At 45.4% G+C, this 16,678-nt stretch overlaps 1 protein-coding gene across 3 annotated transcripts; it reads left to right on the top strand.

Moving 5' to 3' along the window:
* Nucleotides 1-63: 63 nt before the first annotated feature.
* Nucleotides 64-10,835, top strand: NUDT9 (nudix hydrolase 9). Of its 3 annotated transcripts, XM_054203942.1 has the most exons (8): nt 66-595; nt 2,280-2,513; nt 3,965-4,060; nt 4,829-4,915; nt 6,259-6,370; nt 6,781-6,927; nt 7,177-7,261; nt 10,266-10,835. In XM_054203942.1, the coding sequence occupies exons 1-8, from the start codon at nt 462-464 to the stop codon at nt 10,439-10,441; spliced, it is 1,071 nt and encodes a 356-aa protein (XP_054059917.1). In that variant the 5' UTR covers nt 66-461; the 3' UTR covers nt 10,442-10,835. The 3 variants fall into 3 exon arrangements, with proteins under 3 accessions (XP_054059919.1, XP_054059918.1, XP_054059917.1); XM_054203943.1 differs by lacking the exon at nt 3,965-4,060 and having other exon boundaries at nt 65-595; XM_054203944.1 differs by lacking the exons at nt 3,965-4,060; nt 4,829-4,915 and having other exon boundaries at nt 64-595.
* The last annotated feature ends 5,843 nt before the right edge of the window (nt 10,836-16,678 follow it).

Raw genomic sequence — 16,678 nt, 5'->3', positions numbered from 1 at the left:
GCCCGCCCCGCCCCGGTCGGGCCTCAGCCTCCCCCCGCCGCCCCTTTGACGGAGCCCGCCATCGCCGAGGCGGGGCCGCCGTCGGGGCGCGAGGAGCGGCGGCAGCCAACGGTCCAACCGGCCGCGCGCCCGGCCACCCCTCCCAGTGGGCGCAGCAACCAATTAGTTCCGGCGTGTCGTAGTTCCGATTGGTGTTGCTCTGCCCAATGGAAGGGGAGCTTGTAAAGAGGGCCGTTGGCGGCGGTTGGTCGTGAGGGGCTGCCCTGTCCTGCGCTGCCCGGCTCGTTGCGGGCGCCGCCTGGAGGGGCGTCGGCAGCATCTCGCCGGCTCCTGCCCGCGGCTCGGAGCGGTGTGTCTCGCCCAGCAGGTTCAGCGCCTGCTTCTCACGCCTGTGCCCGGGCCCAGCTCTGCGGAGCTGAGACGGGGTTGCACCTGCCGAGGTGGGGTCGGTGACGGCGTGGATGCTACTTCTCACCGGTGCCCCGTATGCGGTGGCTGCGCACGGTCTCGCTCGGGCAGTCGCCGTGTTTTCTTTCACTGTTGCGTTGTCTGCCCAGCCTGCCCGGTGTGCTCTCCAGCGCCACCCGTCCCTCAGGTATCGTGGCCTGTCGGTGGTGAAGTTGGGCCAGGCTGGGGCTGGTGCTCCTGAGTCTCGGAGCCTGCCTGAGTCGGTGGCTCTGCTGGCGTTTGGACCCGTTGAGGTGGTGCCCAGCTCCCAAGGGAGCAGCCACGTCAATGCTGGGCCAAGATCTCAGGGCTGCCTTGCCATCCTTTGCTAGCTGAGGGAGAGCTTGGCGTGGGATGTGCTGTGTAGCCGAGGGTGTCCGCTTTGGACATGGCAGAAACAAGAGTCAGTCTGTCCTTTAAACTGATGCAGTTCTTGAAAAATATGAAACTGATGTAACATTGACCTGCTGTACGGAGGCTGGCACCCTACCAAGTCTGCCCTCTTCCCCATCTCTGTTAAAGATTTTATGAGCCTCAAGTGGTTTGTGAGTTGAATTGTGCTCTTGAGAACATCACCTCAAGTTGTGATAGTATACGGATGCTGTAACTGTGACCAATGAATTCTCAACTTCAGCGTGAAGCAGAACCTACTCTCCTAGACGCACCTGAAGATTTCATAGCATGAGTGAGGAGTTTAGACCTGGAACTGCTGTTTTTGAAAAAGCCTAGCCTGTTCTGGGTTCAAATAGCAAGGTTAATACTTAATGTATGAGTTGCTTTTTTCTTTTTTATCTGAAACTCATTGGTCCCATCATCACTTTGCTCAAATGTTAAGGTGTTAAAACCTGGATGCATTTTTGCAGAGGAGATAGATTTCCTTATATGCTGGACGTGATTCTTTATTGATTTTAAAAAAAAAGCATTTAACGAAGAACTTATATCTTGCTTTTAGAGTACTCTTCTAGGTTAGAGCTCCTTGCTGAGCTTTGTGCCTCTTATCTACAGTAATCCTGTTTATTTCTGTAATAGTTAAAAGAAAAAGGTACCGGAAGGCTGCTTTGTGTGTTGAAATCTACGTAGAGTTTTTAAGAGCTGATGATCAGGCACTATAACCTAATCTGCGGTTAAGTATTTTATTGTTGACTGGTCTTTCAGCTCCCGAAAACCCGTGGCAAAGTAAAATCACTAGAGGTCTCAAGTATTTTTTTCTTTTAACTAGTTTGACAGTTCTACCCTTATTTGAAATTGAAAAACAAAGTATGTGTTATCCTACGTGGTGTTGCACAAAATGCTATTTTGCTGCTCGCAGCAATTTGTAGAGCTCTGTTGCTCAGGCTTTTGGATGTTTCGTTCTTGCTCTTACATGGTCTACCACTAGATGTGAGAGCAGGACTCTTGTAAGCCTGGATTGGTTTGTTGATGAAATGCCCACATGGAGATTTAATGCTTAAGCAAGCCTTCCTGCTGCATTTATGGTAAATATCTTGGAGGTGTTCCTTGTATATTATTAATAACTGGTCAGTGTTCCACACAGCCTGGAATGGCAGTTCTAGTTCTCTGCTTCTCACTCATGCTATGAAATCTTCATGTGTGCCTAGCAGAGTACTCTTCTGCTTCAAGAAGCTGGAGGTAAAATTAAGAATTTGTTTGTCCAGGCATACATTTGCATGATATCTGAAAGAAGCAATAATATATTACTGAGAGCTGTTTAGTGGAAAAAGCCTAGTCTGTTCCATTTGCTCTAATGTACTATGCAGATCTGGAATTAAGTAACAAGGTTAAAACCTAATGAATGAGATGCCTTTTTCTTTTTTTTTTCTTTTTTCTTTCAGTAACTCATCTGCAAACTGTTGGTCTCATCTTCATCCTTTTAACATGTTCAACAATTATAATAAGTTCTACCACAGGAAAGCTCTTACGTCCCCATATCCAGGATCACATGTTGAGCGTAGCCAAGTTCCTGAAGATAAAGTGAGCTGGCTGATTGAGTGGAAAGATTATAATCCTGTGGAGTACACTGCAGTGTCTGTTTTGGCTGGACCCAATTGGGCAGATCCCCAAATCAAGTGGGTGGAAATTGTGGCTCTCTTTCTCCTGTGAACATAGAAGCAGGAAATAGTGATCATCTGAGTTAATAAAATCATCGGCTTAAGTGACGTGTAATTCTACAGTGACGTGTGAAAGTCAAGACCTAGAAAAATGGTGGTTAGAGAACTGAATGGTTTGGGTTAGCTGTGAAGGTCTTTGACCCATGATTTTACTGAGCTGGTGATGGAGGTAAGAGTAGTGTTAATTGGAATAATGGACGGCTGTTGGTGCTGAGTAGTGCTGCTTCTCTGTGTTGTAAGCTAAGTAAAACTCTCCTAATTCTGCTCAAGAATTTGGGAGAACACTTTCATAATATACTTGCTTGTTTGTTTATGGATTGAAAGCAAGATGGGGAAAGAATTAAAGTAGAATTGTAGTTCCTGAGTTCAGTGCTCTGACTGAGGCAACATGACAGGTTGAATGCATGACTGTAATTCTCTTTGTGTGAATGTCTATATCCATTTTTATTGATTCTACGAATATATTCTCCTCTCTAGGAATCCTGTATGCTTCTTGGCTAGAAAGTTAGATGCATGCATCTAGTGTAACTTGTGATAATGGGAAATGGTGATTCCTGTGTATGCACATCTGTGTAGAAAGATCAGAAGGTAATGGCACTTGAGGTTTCAGCCTTACCTTCCTTGTTTCCCGTTGCTGTGTGAGCATGTGCTTCTATCTGGTTTAGTGTTCTGCGGATTGCACGGCATGCCACTTCTCAGACTCTGTAGGGCTGCTGATGTCAGCAGCCAAGGCATAGCTGGGAAAGTGTCAGGTAATCTTCTAGTAGGTGTTAGTAATACTTGAAAATGCAGAGTCGTTTTTTAGGTATTAGTGTAATTTCTCAAACAAACTATGTGTGCAAGAAGCTAGTCAATAGTTTGAAATCTGTGATGGTTTGAGAGAAATTGCTTTTGGGAAAGCAAATACGCTTCTGCAGACAGGTAGCTGCTTCTCTACCAGTTTTCAGAGATGCACATGGGAGATTGGCATTAAGCTAATTTTGAAAATTGGTGATTATTAGCTTGTAACTCTGATAAATCATATCTAATAAAAAATTCTGCTCATTTTTTTTAAATTAGCAAAATCTCTTTTAGTTTTATCAATGGATAGTGTCCTATGTTCTCTAACCTTAACAAGAACACATTTGGAACACTTTGGCTAAATGAAAATCTGGAGAGACGCAGTATTAAATACTTTAGAGGGGTGCACTTATGTCTGCAGAACTAAATACGTGACTGTCATCAGTAAATGTTGAGACTTTATAGCCTTCTATAGAAAAAGGAGGGCCTACAATTTAAGTTCTGGTAAAAACTGCTCACTGGTCAAATGGTTCTTGCTGATCTGGTGGTTAGCCTTCAAGCTTTTGTGGGGCAGAGGGGTGTTTTGTGTTTTATAACTTACTGCTGTTAAATTACTCTTTCCCACACAGTGATAAAGGTTTTTCTCCCAAATTCAATGAGAGAGATGGAGAAGTGGAGAGGAAGAGTCTGAATGGCTTGTATGTGGTTGAGAACGGGAGACCCCAGTGAGTGCTTTTTGTTTGCATATTTAGTTCAGTGATGTAGTTTCAGAGCCCTTGCGGGTCTATCAGTTTTCATACATGGTACCTGCTAGAACAAAATCAAGATAGTCTCCCCTAGAGAGAAGGAAAAATGATACCTCAGAGACAGAGAGTTCTGTCTAGAAGAAGGTTGTGGCAGAGAGGCACTACGTCTCTGCCAGCACTACCACAACAGAGGGTTGTAATGACACTGGAGTTGAAGGGGTTCTAACGCTGTTAGTGGTGGGGTATGTTGAATTAATTGTTTCCGCAGTTTGACCAGGTCTTGGGCTCTGAAGCTTTTGTACCGCTTGTGTGCTGTGTCAGAAACGAAGAGTATTTCCTTCCACTGACAAATCCAGACATAGCACAGATGGGTAATCTCATCTAAAAATAATTTCTTTTCTTTCTGCCATTTGTACATAATTGAATGCTCTGTGCATCTGTAGTCTGGAAAACTAGACTCCATTTTCAGATGAGGTTGTGTGCACGATGGGAGTAATGCTTGATCGGGAGTACCTCAGGACACAATATCTGGGAAATGACAAGGCCATTCTATATATTTCCTTCCCGTGTACTATCAAACACAAAAAGGTTGATGAAGGGGGAAAATCATGCCACATTTGGTGGCACCAACTGTGTGTTGCTATCTTTTCCTTTGTTGTTATTTAACCTTCTTTAAAGCTGCTTTTTGAAAATACTTTTGAATGTGGGGAAGTAAATATGTTTAATGTACTGTGCCACTTATTTCAGAAATCCAGTGGGAAGGACTGGCCTCACAGGCAGAGGATTGTTAGGGCGCTGGGGACCAAACCATGCTGCTGATCCTGTTGTGACTAGGTAAGGGCCAGGTGACTGAAAATTGCCCTGCAGTAGAGCAAAAAAACTATGCATTTTGCTTTTTCCGTGCATCTCTGGACAGGATATTATTTTTCACAGGCCTTTTGTGTATGTTCCTTTATGCTTAAGCCCATTCAGACATGAGTATCTGAACTGAGAGATACATGGACATGTGGAACATGAATTTCATATTTTTTTAGTCTTTGTCTCTGGAAAAGAGTAAGGACTCACTGTTCATGACAAGCAATTGCTTTGGAAATGCTGAGGAAGTAGATTAAAAAAAAAAACAAACAACCCAGGAAGTGTAATTCAATAGAAATACATTATTAAAATAATCTTCAGTAACGAATGCAAAAACTGAAAGGATTGCATGATACTTTGATACTGGTATGTGATATGCCAAAAGACCTTAGATGAGGCATTGCAGGAATAGGTTTTTCTGTGATAATGACTCAACTGCAAAAAAAAAAAAAAAGCAGTGTGCCTGCTTTTACACTGTAAGAAATACTAACTTGGCCTAGTATATTGTAGGAGGAGGTGGGGTTAGACTTTTTTTCTATTATCAGTTTATGCTCTGTTTTAATGGTGCGTTTACTAGCAGGATCTGTGTGTACATGCTAACTATTTACACAAAGAAAGCTTTCAGAAAAGATTGTGTAGTTAACAAAGGTGCAAGCTCAGAAGTGCCATGCTGAAGATAGAACCATTGTGAAAATAACGCTAGTGCATTTTACTACTTCCCCTTTTCAGAAGGCTGCCAAAAGTACTGAGTTGTTTCCTGAAAGTAAAAGAAATGCTGGTTTTATTTTGTATTTATTTAGATAGCTTTTTGCTTTAACTTTGGTAGTTCTTAATTCTTTACTGAAGGCAATGGTGAGTGTTTATGGCCTTGTGCTGGTGCTGGGTGAGTGGTTCAGAGGTGTTGCAGCCTGCATGTACCTTCTGTTCTAGCAGAAGGCGTACTTATCCTCTAACGCACAACTGCAGCTCAGTGAGCATTACAGCTGATAGGGTGTACTGGACGTAGCTCTCAAAGAAGCTGCTGCTATCACAGGGCTACAGAAATGTGGCTCTTGGGTGGTTTCTACCCTTTTGGCTGAGGAAGACAGAGTTGGTAGAGGTGTGCAAAACCCTCTGTGTTTTACCCTTAATTGTGATCTTGCCAGACAGCATCCATTGATGTGTTGTCGTCGTCATCCCCCGTCATCCTTGTGTCCCCCTGGACTGTTTCTCCTGCTTTCTTTGCCCCTGCACAGGTGACAGCATGGGCGCATTGCTGTTTCTGTCCCACGCCCTTGTGTCAAAAAGCAGCAAAGCATGTTCTTGTTTGTCGTTTGCTGCAGGTGGAAGAGAGACAGAAGTGGCAATAAAATTGCTCATCCGGTTACTGGCAAAAACATCTTACAGTTCGTAGCTATCAAGAGGAGAGACTGTGGGGAATGGGCCATTCCAGGGGTAAGAGCAAAACTCTGGAGACAATAGACATTTTCCTACTGGTAAGACCACAAGGTGTGCGCGTGACAAAAGAGTGGTTTTTGATGAGTGGCCTTGTGTTGCAGCGGTGAGGAGAAATGCTCCTTAAACTAGCTTTGCCCAAGCGCTAGCTGGTATGCCTTCTGCTGTTTGCCTTGCAAGGTGGTATTCATATTTAATTCTGACCATGTCTTTTGCATGATGCAGGCACAATTTAATCCGTTGCAGTTCTTGAAGGATGTGCGTGCTCACTCTTTACAACTAAGTGCAAAGTTATCCCATGTCCAGAGTATGGTGCAGACGGATGTAATATACTAAGAGCCAGTCAAAGGTGACTAAAAAGACGTGGAAGCTGAGGGATAGTCACCTTTTCTTATTTCCCTCTCTCTAAGGGGATGGTGGACCCAGGGGAGAAGGTTAGCGCTACCCTGAAGCGAGAATTTGGGGAGGAGGCCTTGAACTCCTTGCAGAAATTGCCTGAGGAGAAAGTGGAATTGGAGAAGCAACTCCACAAGCTCTTCAGCCAGGAACACTTTGTGGTGAGCTCTGTGTCTCTTGTAATAGCCTCTTGAGCTATGCATGTAACTCATGGTTGTATGGAACTTGAAAAAGTGTAGCTGAAATGAAAAGAAGCTGTGATGTTTGGGTTGTCACGGTGGTGGAAACGGAAGGGATTGTTGAAAACTCTGTAAGGGCAAATGTGTCAGAGGGAAAGAAAATATCTTCTTATTGACTCCACCTTGTTTGTTGTGACACTGAGCTTGTTTTTGCTTTGTTCGGGGCCTTAGGTGTACAGAGGATATGTGGATGACCCTCGTAACACTGATAATGCCTGGATGGAGACAGAGGCTGTGAACTATCACGATGAAACCGGTGGGTATCTCCATGTGTGCTCTTAGTTACCTTTTACTTTATATGTTGATTTGAAATGTATGTTGGGCTGAGATTGGCAATGAAATTGGGGGAGCATGCAAGTCAGGTGTAAAATATTGGACTAAAACCAATGGGCATGAGAGTCTCTTGTCTCCTAAGATGTTCGGCCATGACAGGTAGCTGTCATTCCCCGTTGGTTTCTGTCAATCTAGAAATAAGGAATGTATGGACTTTGCCTGAAAATGATGTATTCATTTGTTAGCTAGTTCTAAGCTATGGGCCATGTGCCTTCGTGTGGAGGTTGAACATTGGACAGGAGTTCCTTCTTGTCACTGTATTTATCTTGAGTTGGTTTAATTTCCCTTTTTAATGAGTCTGGGGTGGAAGGATAGTCTGTTTCTTCTGTTATTTTTCCATTAGTAGTTAGTGTGTGCTTCAGAAGCATTGTCTTTGGCTGCTCGTGGATTTTCATTGCATTTATTGCTTTGGTCTTTTAATTGCTCTGAGACCTTTTATCTCGGTTACTCTGCCAGAGTTAATTATTGGACCTTATTTTACTTGTATAAATCAGTAGGAATGGGCATACATTGCTAGTTCTTTGATTTATCTTAAAAGGTGAGAGATGAGGATCCAAGATAATAGACTAATCTGTTCATATAGTGACACTTCCACTGTGTTTTAGGTAGTAGGTACCAGTGGTGAAGTTTCATATGTCACTGGTCCTTGATTTATCAGCCCCCAGAAACAGTGAAGATACTGTTCCTTTGATCTTTGTTTCTAATACACATGTTGTAATACTTTTAAAAGCTTTTCTTTGGCTGTTGTCTGTGAAGTCCTGGGACTCTTTTTGGAAACAGAGCAAGAAACTTCAGAGAGCAGTTCAGAAGCCTTTCTGCATCCCTCCTTAAGTACTATTTTTGATATTGGGGCCTCTAGTAAAATTGTAATTATTCTGGTGTTTCATAAGCACATATAAGTTTCAGAATTCGGTTTGACCAGTAGAAGAGTACCTGAAAAGGAAGCAGTCAAATGTTAGCCAAACAAACAAAAATCAAGGCAGAGGGATGCGTCTGGTCATGGGTTTCTCGTTCACTCTCCTTTAGTTCGGACCTTAAAGTTTTTTCTGGGTCCAGGGCATCTGACAGAGCCACGTGGAGTCGCTATGTGGTGTTACACTCAGCGGCTAATTGACTTTGCAGAATTTCAATTTGTTCTTGCAAGGATTTTATTTTCTCTCCTTCTGTTTTCCTGGTCAAATGTCTATCCTCCTGGGCTGCAGTCGGTGCTGGCCCTAATACCACACAAACTATAGCTTTTCCTTTACCGAACCGCAACTTTGGCTCCTTTGCAAGGGTAGTGATATGACTTGCCACTGGTTCTGGATTGTGCCAATTATCATGGGCCCAGACCATTCCCCGCGGAGTAGGACATGCCTTCTACTCCTTCAGTTTTTCCAAAATTGGGGAGCAGTCAAGCACAGGCATTTCTGGGGCTGTTATGACTTGCTACTGCTCGAATCTCCCCTGGCTTATAGCTGAGAGGCCACTTTCCGGACTCTCCCTGTCCACAGCCGGATAGAGAACTGGTATCCCTTAGGCCAACGGGTAGCAGTCAGGCCTTTGTTCCTGCTCGAACCTCTCCCAGCGAGACTGCTTCCTGATCCTGCCTGTCCGACCAATGCTGGATAGAGAATCGGTGTCCCTTAATACGGGTAGCAGTCAAGCAGTAACCCCTGCTTGAACCTCTTCTGGCTTATAGCTGAGAGATCATTTCCCTTAGGACCTTCGGACATCGAGAAAATCCTGTCCGTGACGCCATTAGGATGTCACATCCCACTCTCAGTAAAGAGAGGGGGTAAGTGACTTTAGATTCGTAAATTCTCAATGGTGCAGACTAAGGTGAGATAAATCTCAAGGTCCATATAGACCATCTATAGGTCCATATAGCTTACCAAAATGTTTAGTATAGGTCTTACCAAGTCTGTGATAATTGGTTAGGTATATAACAAATTATGGCAAGTGGTGAGGTATGCATTGTGTGACTTAGAGAAAAGAGAAACTGAGGGATAGAGAAAGGAAAAGATGGAGAAAAAGACAGAGATAAAGAGATCACCAGTCCTGGTTCCAGCGTCTTTTTCAGGGAATCTTCCCAGGCATAAAAATCTTCCCAGGCACGGTCGTCTTCTATTGTTTCTTCTTTGTTCCCCTCTAGGGGCACTTACTTTCCCCTTTTATGTTTGCTGAATTAGCATGGTCCACCCCCCTTGCTCAGGACAGCCTCGTCTCAGGTTTCTCCCTTCTCCCAGGTGATGTGTAGCATGATTTGGGTGGAGAGATGAGTGCCATAGACATACATATTTAGCATGATCTCTATAATCTTCATTAGCATATGCAGGGGTGTGCGCTTTCCTATGCATTTCGCGGATAATGAAGCAAAGGTCACTCCTCGGACACAATGGCCTTGAGAACGGAGAACTAGCAAGCTCACCACACGAGTGACAGAACTATCCTGTCTTCACAAGACAGTTCTCCCACACTTTCAGGCGCCAGAAGTGTTAGCCTTATCAGTTCTTTGAAGGCCAGGCCTGCATTATTTATTTCCTTGTGAGTGTTTGAGGCATTCCATGGAAGGCTTGGAGGGCCTTCTGCGCCTCATCAGGGAATTTATGGCCTGTCCCTTACAAGGGATTGGCTAAACTTGTGGTAGTGAGTACACGTTGTCATAATAATTTCTATTAACTTGTCGTGCTGCTGATGGTACTCTAGGAGTGGTGACAAGGAGTTAACACCACCTCTGCCACTCAGATTTGCCTTAAAAATAGTGCAAGTATGGAAAAGGTTTCGGGCACAGAATCCATGAGCAACTTAATTGGTTTCTCTCTGAGAAGGAGTTGGAGGTTTCTGCCTGTGAAGGAGCCATGTGGAAGGGTGGAACTCTTCAGATGTGAGAAGAAAAACCAGGAAAAAGATGCAATAGCATATCCTAAGTCTTGTTTTTTGAACAGGTGAGACAATGGATAACTTGCCTCTGGAAGCAGGCGATGATGCTGGAACAGTGAAGTGGGTTGACATCAGTGAGAAGCTCAAGCTGTATGCAAATCATAGCTACTTCATTAAGCTTGTGACTGAAGAAAGGGGAGCCCACTGGAGTGAGGATCCTGGTCCTGGGTGCTGTGAGTGATGTAAACAAGGAACTGACTGACACCAAGGGGAGCTTTGAAAGTTTTCCAGCTTTGAAACAGATGACACTGTCCTTCTCAGTGAAAATTCCATGAAATTCAGCTGGCAACAGCACTTGTCAGTGATAAATAGAGGCTTTTGCTTAAATAGAGGTTTTGCTTTCTTGTCTTCACTATTTGCAGCCATTTCATCATAATAACTGCAGATTTGCATGACATCATTGGGATTATGACTGGTTGTAGTTCAGAGACTGTTCACATTTGCTATGTATTTTTGCACTGACTTCTTGATAGAAGCGTGAATCCTTAAGGATGTGAGACTTGTAAGGTGATAACCTAAAGAATGATTTAAATTAAGTGCAACATAATAAAGTGAGTTTTCTCTTAATGTGTCTTTTCATTGATTTTTTTTATTTTTTTTTTTATTTTGAGAGATTAGTTTTCACACTTAATTGCTTTTTAGCTTACAGTATGGATGGTAGTCACATCGGAATGTCTGACAGCGCCCCTATCTAAAAAGATAACTGTTGGGGGATGTAACTTGATGACTGATTTTGGGAGCTGGGTTTTGAGATTCCTCTCTTCCCACTGCTTATGGCACTACAGCTGTTGGGGAGACTGCGCAATAAACAGCGTAATTGGAAGTATAATCTTGTAACTTGTGCTTTTTTTGTTTTAATGGTTTACATAATTTAAGTTGCAGTCAGGAGGCTGACGTGTGTCTTCTGTGACACTTATGCTGATAACAAGATGCTGTGGTTTAGCTCTTTGGCCCAGGTATCTATGAGGCTGTTTCAGAAATGAGTCCTGTTGTCCGACTCACTTCTCTCTGGGGTACCATGTCACCGCAAGACTTATTTTTCAAGGCCCAGGACAGTGTTCTGGGCAGTGGCATGAGGCACAGGGTATGTTTCCAGCCATCCAGTGGTTGCTTCCACCATTGTGAGCACATAGCGCTTGACGGGTTTGTGGCAGCGTGATATAATCAATCTGCCAGGCCTCCCCATATTTATATTTCAGCCATCGTCCTCCATACCAAAGAGGCTTTAACTGCTTGGCTTGTTTGATTGCAGCACATGTCTCACAGTCATAGAGGACCTGTGCAATAGTGTCCATGGTCAAGTCCACCCCTCGGTCATGAGCCCATCTATATGTCGCATCTCTTCCTTGATGGCCTGAGGTGTCATGGGCCCACCGAGCTATGAATAGTTCACCCTTATGTTGCCAGTCCAGATCCACCTGAGCCACTTCAATCCTAGCAGCCTGATCCACCTGCTGGTGGATCCTCCGTGGACTGGATCTGATGTTCCTCCATGGACCCATTCTTCGGTACATGGGCATCTACGTGGCGTACTTTCACAACCAGATTCTCTATCCGGGCAGCAATATCTTGCCATAGGTCGGCAGCCCAGATGGGTTTGCCTCTGCGCTGCCAGTTGCCCTGCTTCCACTGCTGTAACCACCCCCACAGAGCATTTGCCACCATTCATGAGTCAGTGTAGAGATAAAGTACTGGCCATTTTTCTTGCTTGGCAATGTCCAAAGCCAGCTGAATGGCTTTCACCTCTGCAAACTGGCTTGACTCACCTTGTCCTTCACTGGCTTCTGCAACTTGTCATGTAGGACTCCACACAGCAGCCTTCCACTTTGATGCTTTCCCACAATCTGGCAGGACCCATCAGTGAACAGGGCATATTTCTTCTCTTTTTCTGGCAGTTTATTATATGGTGGGGCCTCCAAAAACTCACAATGCCTAAGAAAGCTTGTGTTTCCTTTTTACTAGTTGGTGGAGACATAGCTGCTATTTTGTTGATCACATCCATTGGGATCTGATGGCATCCATCTTGCCATTTTATTCCTAAAAACTTGATCTCCCGCACAGGTCCCTTGACCTTACTTCATTTATGCCAAAACCAGCTTTCAGAAGGATTCGGACTATTTTATTCCCTTTCTCAAAAACTTCTGCTGTGTTTCCCCATACGATGATGTCATCGATGTATTGCAGATGTTCTGCAGCTTCACCCTGTTCCAGTGCAGTCTGGATCAGTCCATGGCAAATGGTGGGGCTGTGTTTCCACCCCTGGGGCAGTCGATTCCAGGTGTACTGGAATCCCCTCCAAGTGAAAGCAAACTGTGGCCTGCACTCTGCTGCCAAAGGGATTGAGAAGAATGCATTCGCTATATCAATCGTGGCATACCACTTGGCTGCCTTGGACTCCAGTTCATACTGCAGTTCTAGCATGTCCGGCACAGCAGTGCTCAGTGGTGGTGTGACTTATTCAGGCCATGATAGTCTACAGTTAGCCTCCACTCTCCATTAGATTTTCGCACCAGCCATATGGGACTGTTAAAGGGTGAGCGAGTCTTGCTGATCACTCCTTGAACCTCTAGTTGACAAATCAGCTTACGGATGGGAATCAGAGAGTCTCGGTTAGTGCGATATTGCCACCGATGCACCGTTGTGGTAGCAATCGGCACCTGTTGTTCTTTGACCCTCAACAACCCCACAACAGAAGAATCCTCCGAGAGACCAGGCAAGGCAGACAACTGTTTAACTTCCTCCGTCTCCAAGGCAGCTATGCCAAAGGCCCACCGGTACCCTTTTGGGTCCTTAAAATACCCTCTCCTGAGGTAATCTATAACAAGGATGCATGGAGCCTCTGGGCCAGTCACGATGGGATGCTTTTGCCACTCATTCCCAGTTAGGCTCACTTCTGCCTCCAGTACAGTCAACTCTTGGGATCCCCCTGTGACCCCAGAAATACAAATGGGTTCTGCCCCTCTATAGCTTGATGATATTAGAGTGCACTGTGCACCCGTGTCCACTAGAGCCTTATACTCCTGTGGGTCTGATGTGCCAGGCCATCGAATCCACACCGTCCAATAAACCCGGTTGTCCCTTTCCTCCACCTGGCTGGAGGCAGGGCCCCTCTAATACTGGTCATAGTATCCGTTACTCACTTCTTGCAGAAATGACTTGGAAGTTCCTTCAGGAGGATCAGAAGCAAGATCAGGCCTTCTGCTCTGTCTGGGGAACGGCCCACTGGAAACTGGGGCAGCTCTTTTCCTGGAGGGATCCCCTTTTGTGGTTGTCCTTCCTTGCAACTCCTGTACCCGTGTCTGCAGGATCGAAGTAGGTTGTCCATCCCACTTCCTCATGTCCTCTCCGTGGTCACGCAGGTAGAACCACAGGGTGCCTCGTGGCGTGTACCCTCTGTACTCTCTCTCTTGAGTGGGGAAATGCCTGCTCCTAATAGCTGAGACGCTGGCCCGTGCAGGTGGGGAGTAGGACATATTCTCTTCAAGTTGCTGGACCTTCCGCGACAGTTTCTCCACAGCTGAGACAAGGGGGGAAGAGAGACTTTTCATATGGCCGGAGCCGGCCAGCCACCTCATCCACCGTTGGTCCCTCTTCGCCTTTCCATTCCATTACTGCCAGTGAGTTGGCATATGATGATGTGCTGCGTACAAACTTCTGTCACGTGGGCCTTGTGCATTGCACCTCATCAGGGTCTGTGGGTAAGTCTGCATTGTCCAAGTCATAATAAATCATCTCCCGCACGGCTAATTCTCTCAGGAACTGGATGCCTCTTTCCACAGTAGTCCACTTGCTTAGTTGACATACAACATCCTCACTGAAGGGGTACCTCTCCCTCGCGCCTGACAGGAGTCATTTCCAGAGGCTGAGGGCTTGGGTCTTCTTCCCAATTGCCTTGTCAATGCCGCCTTCCCTAGACAGGGATCCCAGCTGCCTGGCTTCCCTGCCCTCTAATTCCAGGCTACCGGCCCCATTATCCCAACAACAAAGTAGCCAGGTGACAATGTCCTCGCCTGAAAGTCGGCTAAAATCTTTTCGCATATCCCGCAGCTCACTCAAGGATAGGGATCGGGTAATTATCTCTGGTTCTGCCTCTTCCTCCTGCTCTCGTGATGACCCTGGTTCATCATCATCTCTTACTAAGCGAACTGATTTCTTCGTGTACTTCTTCTTCTGTATGGGGGCAACTGATGCCGGCACGGGTTGGTTCCCTGGTTCAGCGGCAGTGGCTGCCACCGGGGTTGCAGTAGCCGCAGTGCCTGTCGGTCTGGTCTCCACCTCTCTCCCCTGCGGGTGCTGCGTAACGCTGAGTAGTGCCTGGTAGGTACCAGCCAGGGCCCAGCACAGCGCGGTGAGCTGTGCCTCTCTAGATTAGCCACAGCATTTTCCATTCAGATATTCTGCTACTCTATCAGGGTCTTGTAATTGTTCAGGGGTGAAGTCCCAGACCATTGGAGGCGAGAATTTCTCTAGGTACCTGCCCATGTTCTTCCACATGCCGTGCCACCCCTGACTATCCAGCCTCGGAGCAGATCTCCGGGTGGTAGTCTTAAATAGCCGTTTAACCCTAAACAGGACCTGGAACGTATTCAGGAGACATAGCACTAGGAACATGCTGGTTTGAGCATCCCAAGGATATTCAAAATTCTCAAAAGCTGTTATACCCGGCCTGAAGGAGAAAAGGGAGGCAAAAGAGCTGGGGAAAGTGTCCCTCCCTGTTTCCCCCACAGACTGGGTGTAATTATTAATAAATTCTGAGAGACGGTGCCCAGTGTACGGACAGGACAGCAAAACCACATAAACACCCCAAAACAGCTGTCTGAACAGTGATGTTATCATATCATAAACAGATATCGCACAGGACAGCGGAATGATAATCCTGATCCCTCTTCCAGACCCGATAAACAGCATCGCAGGGAGTACATAAGCCATATACGAATTTACATAGCACAGCCATGAGAACAAACCAAGCAACATGGCGATCCGCGACTATTTAACTAATACAATAAATGCATACAACAAATTCATTTTTTACAAGCTCTAGTTGGATTCTGTCGTTACCTCAACCCTTCGAGCCCCACGTTGGGTGCCAAAAAGGACTGTCATGGTTTGGCTTCAGACGGCAACAAAGAACCACGAGCCGCTCGCTCGGGCCTTCCCAACAGGGGAAGAATCAGAAGAAAAAGGCAAAACTCTTGGGTTGAGACAAAGGCCGTTTAACAGAACAGCAAAGGGAACAAGAAAACAACAACAATAACACGGACAGAGGAATATGCAAACATGATTACAGAACCGCTGCTCACCGACCAGACCCGGGACGCCCCAGCCCCCTCCCCCAGCAGCTCAGGGTGGGCATGGCTCACATGGCATGGAATACACGTCCTGGGGAGAACTAACCATGTCCCCGCCGGAACCAGGACACAAGAGCTGCACAACAGTCGCTGACATTTCTCCCTGTGTTTTTAATCAAGGGGTAATTGCTGTTAATTGTGTAATAATGTCAAGAGTTGATGACAGTAATAGCTAAAAGTTGTGGTTGAGACCTGGGGTGGGGATCTTAATGAATTTTGAGCCATGTGTTGAAGTAGGATGGTGATAAATGTCATGGTCTGGAATTACCTTGTGTAACAGTACTCTGGCATGCTCGTGCATGGTTGAGACTGTTGACGACATCCTGCTTACCTAGTGAATGAATTTAGGGCTTGCTCCTTTTCAACACTACCCCTTCCTCCCAATTAGCTACTGAAATCTGGAGGAGTCATGTGTGTTTATACAGGGAACTCTGGGAATCTTGTAGAGTTATTAGTATGTTCCTTTGAAAGGAAAAAGTAATGCTTTATTTTTAAATTAAGAGTAAGAGTTAGAGTTCTTAATTTTTCTTTCAATCCTTGCTCACCTCTTGCTGCACATTTGATTTCTTCTGTGGTCTTACTAAAACAGCTTAAATGCTTTCTGTTGCAGTTGAAGCTGCCATAGACTTGGTTCAAGTCTTTCTTCAAATTGTAGGTAAGATCTAGTGGCTGCTTAGGCAGAAACGATTTTGATTAATCTGTCCTCAGCGTACATAGTATGGAGACTGGGTGATATCTGGTAGGTCCATATCAAGACCTGAGACAACCTGTGAAACTCAGAATGGACAAAAGGCATAGCCAGCTTCAGGAGTTCCCTCCCCTCTCTACTCCTGGTCTTTGGAAACAGGATCATGGAAATGACTCGGGTATAGTTTCCTCTTAAGAAAAGATGAAGACAACTAAGAAATTCGATGCTCAGCGTTTATTCAAGCTTAACAGATAATCAGACAAGGTTTGAGAGGGCTGTGCACTGTAACCCACACCAGTTTCAGAGGCGGGCATGAGAAACAGGACGTGGTTGTTACTTATCCGCAGTTTCCAGTGCACTGGTGAGACAAAAGCTGGGAAGG

This window comes from Rissa tridactyla, chromosome 5 (assembly GCF_028500815.1).
Source record: "Rissa tridactyla isolate bRisTri1 chromosome 5, bRisTri1.patW.cur.20221130, whole genome shotgun sequence".
Taxonomy (NCBI): Eukaryota; Metazoa; Chordata; class Aves; order Charadriiformes; family Laridae; genus Rissa; species Rissa tridactyla.
The sequence above is the reverse complement of the archived record's forward strand: the minus strand, read 5'-3'. Positions and strand labels throughout refer to the sequence as shown.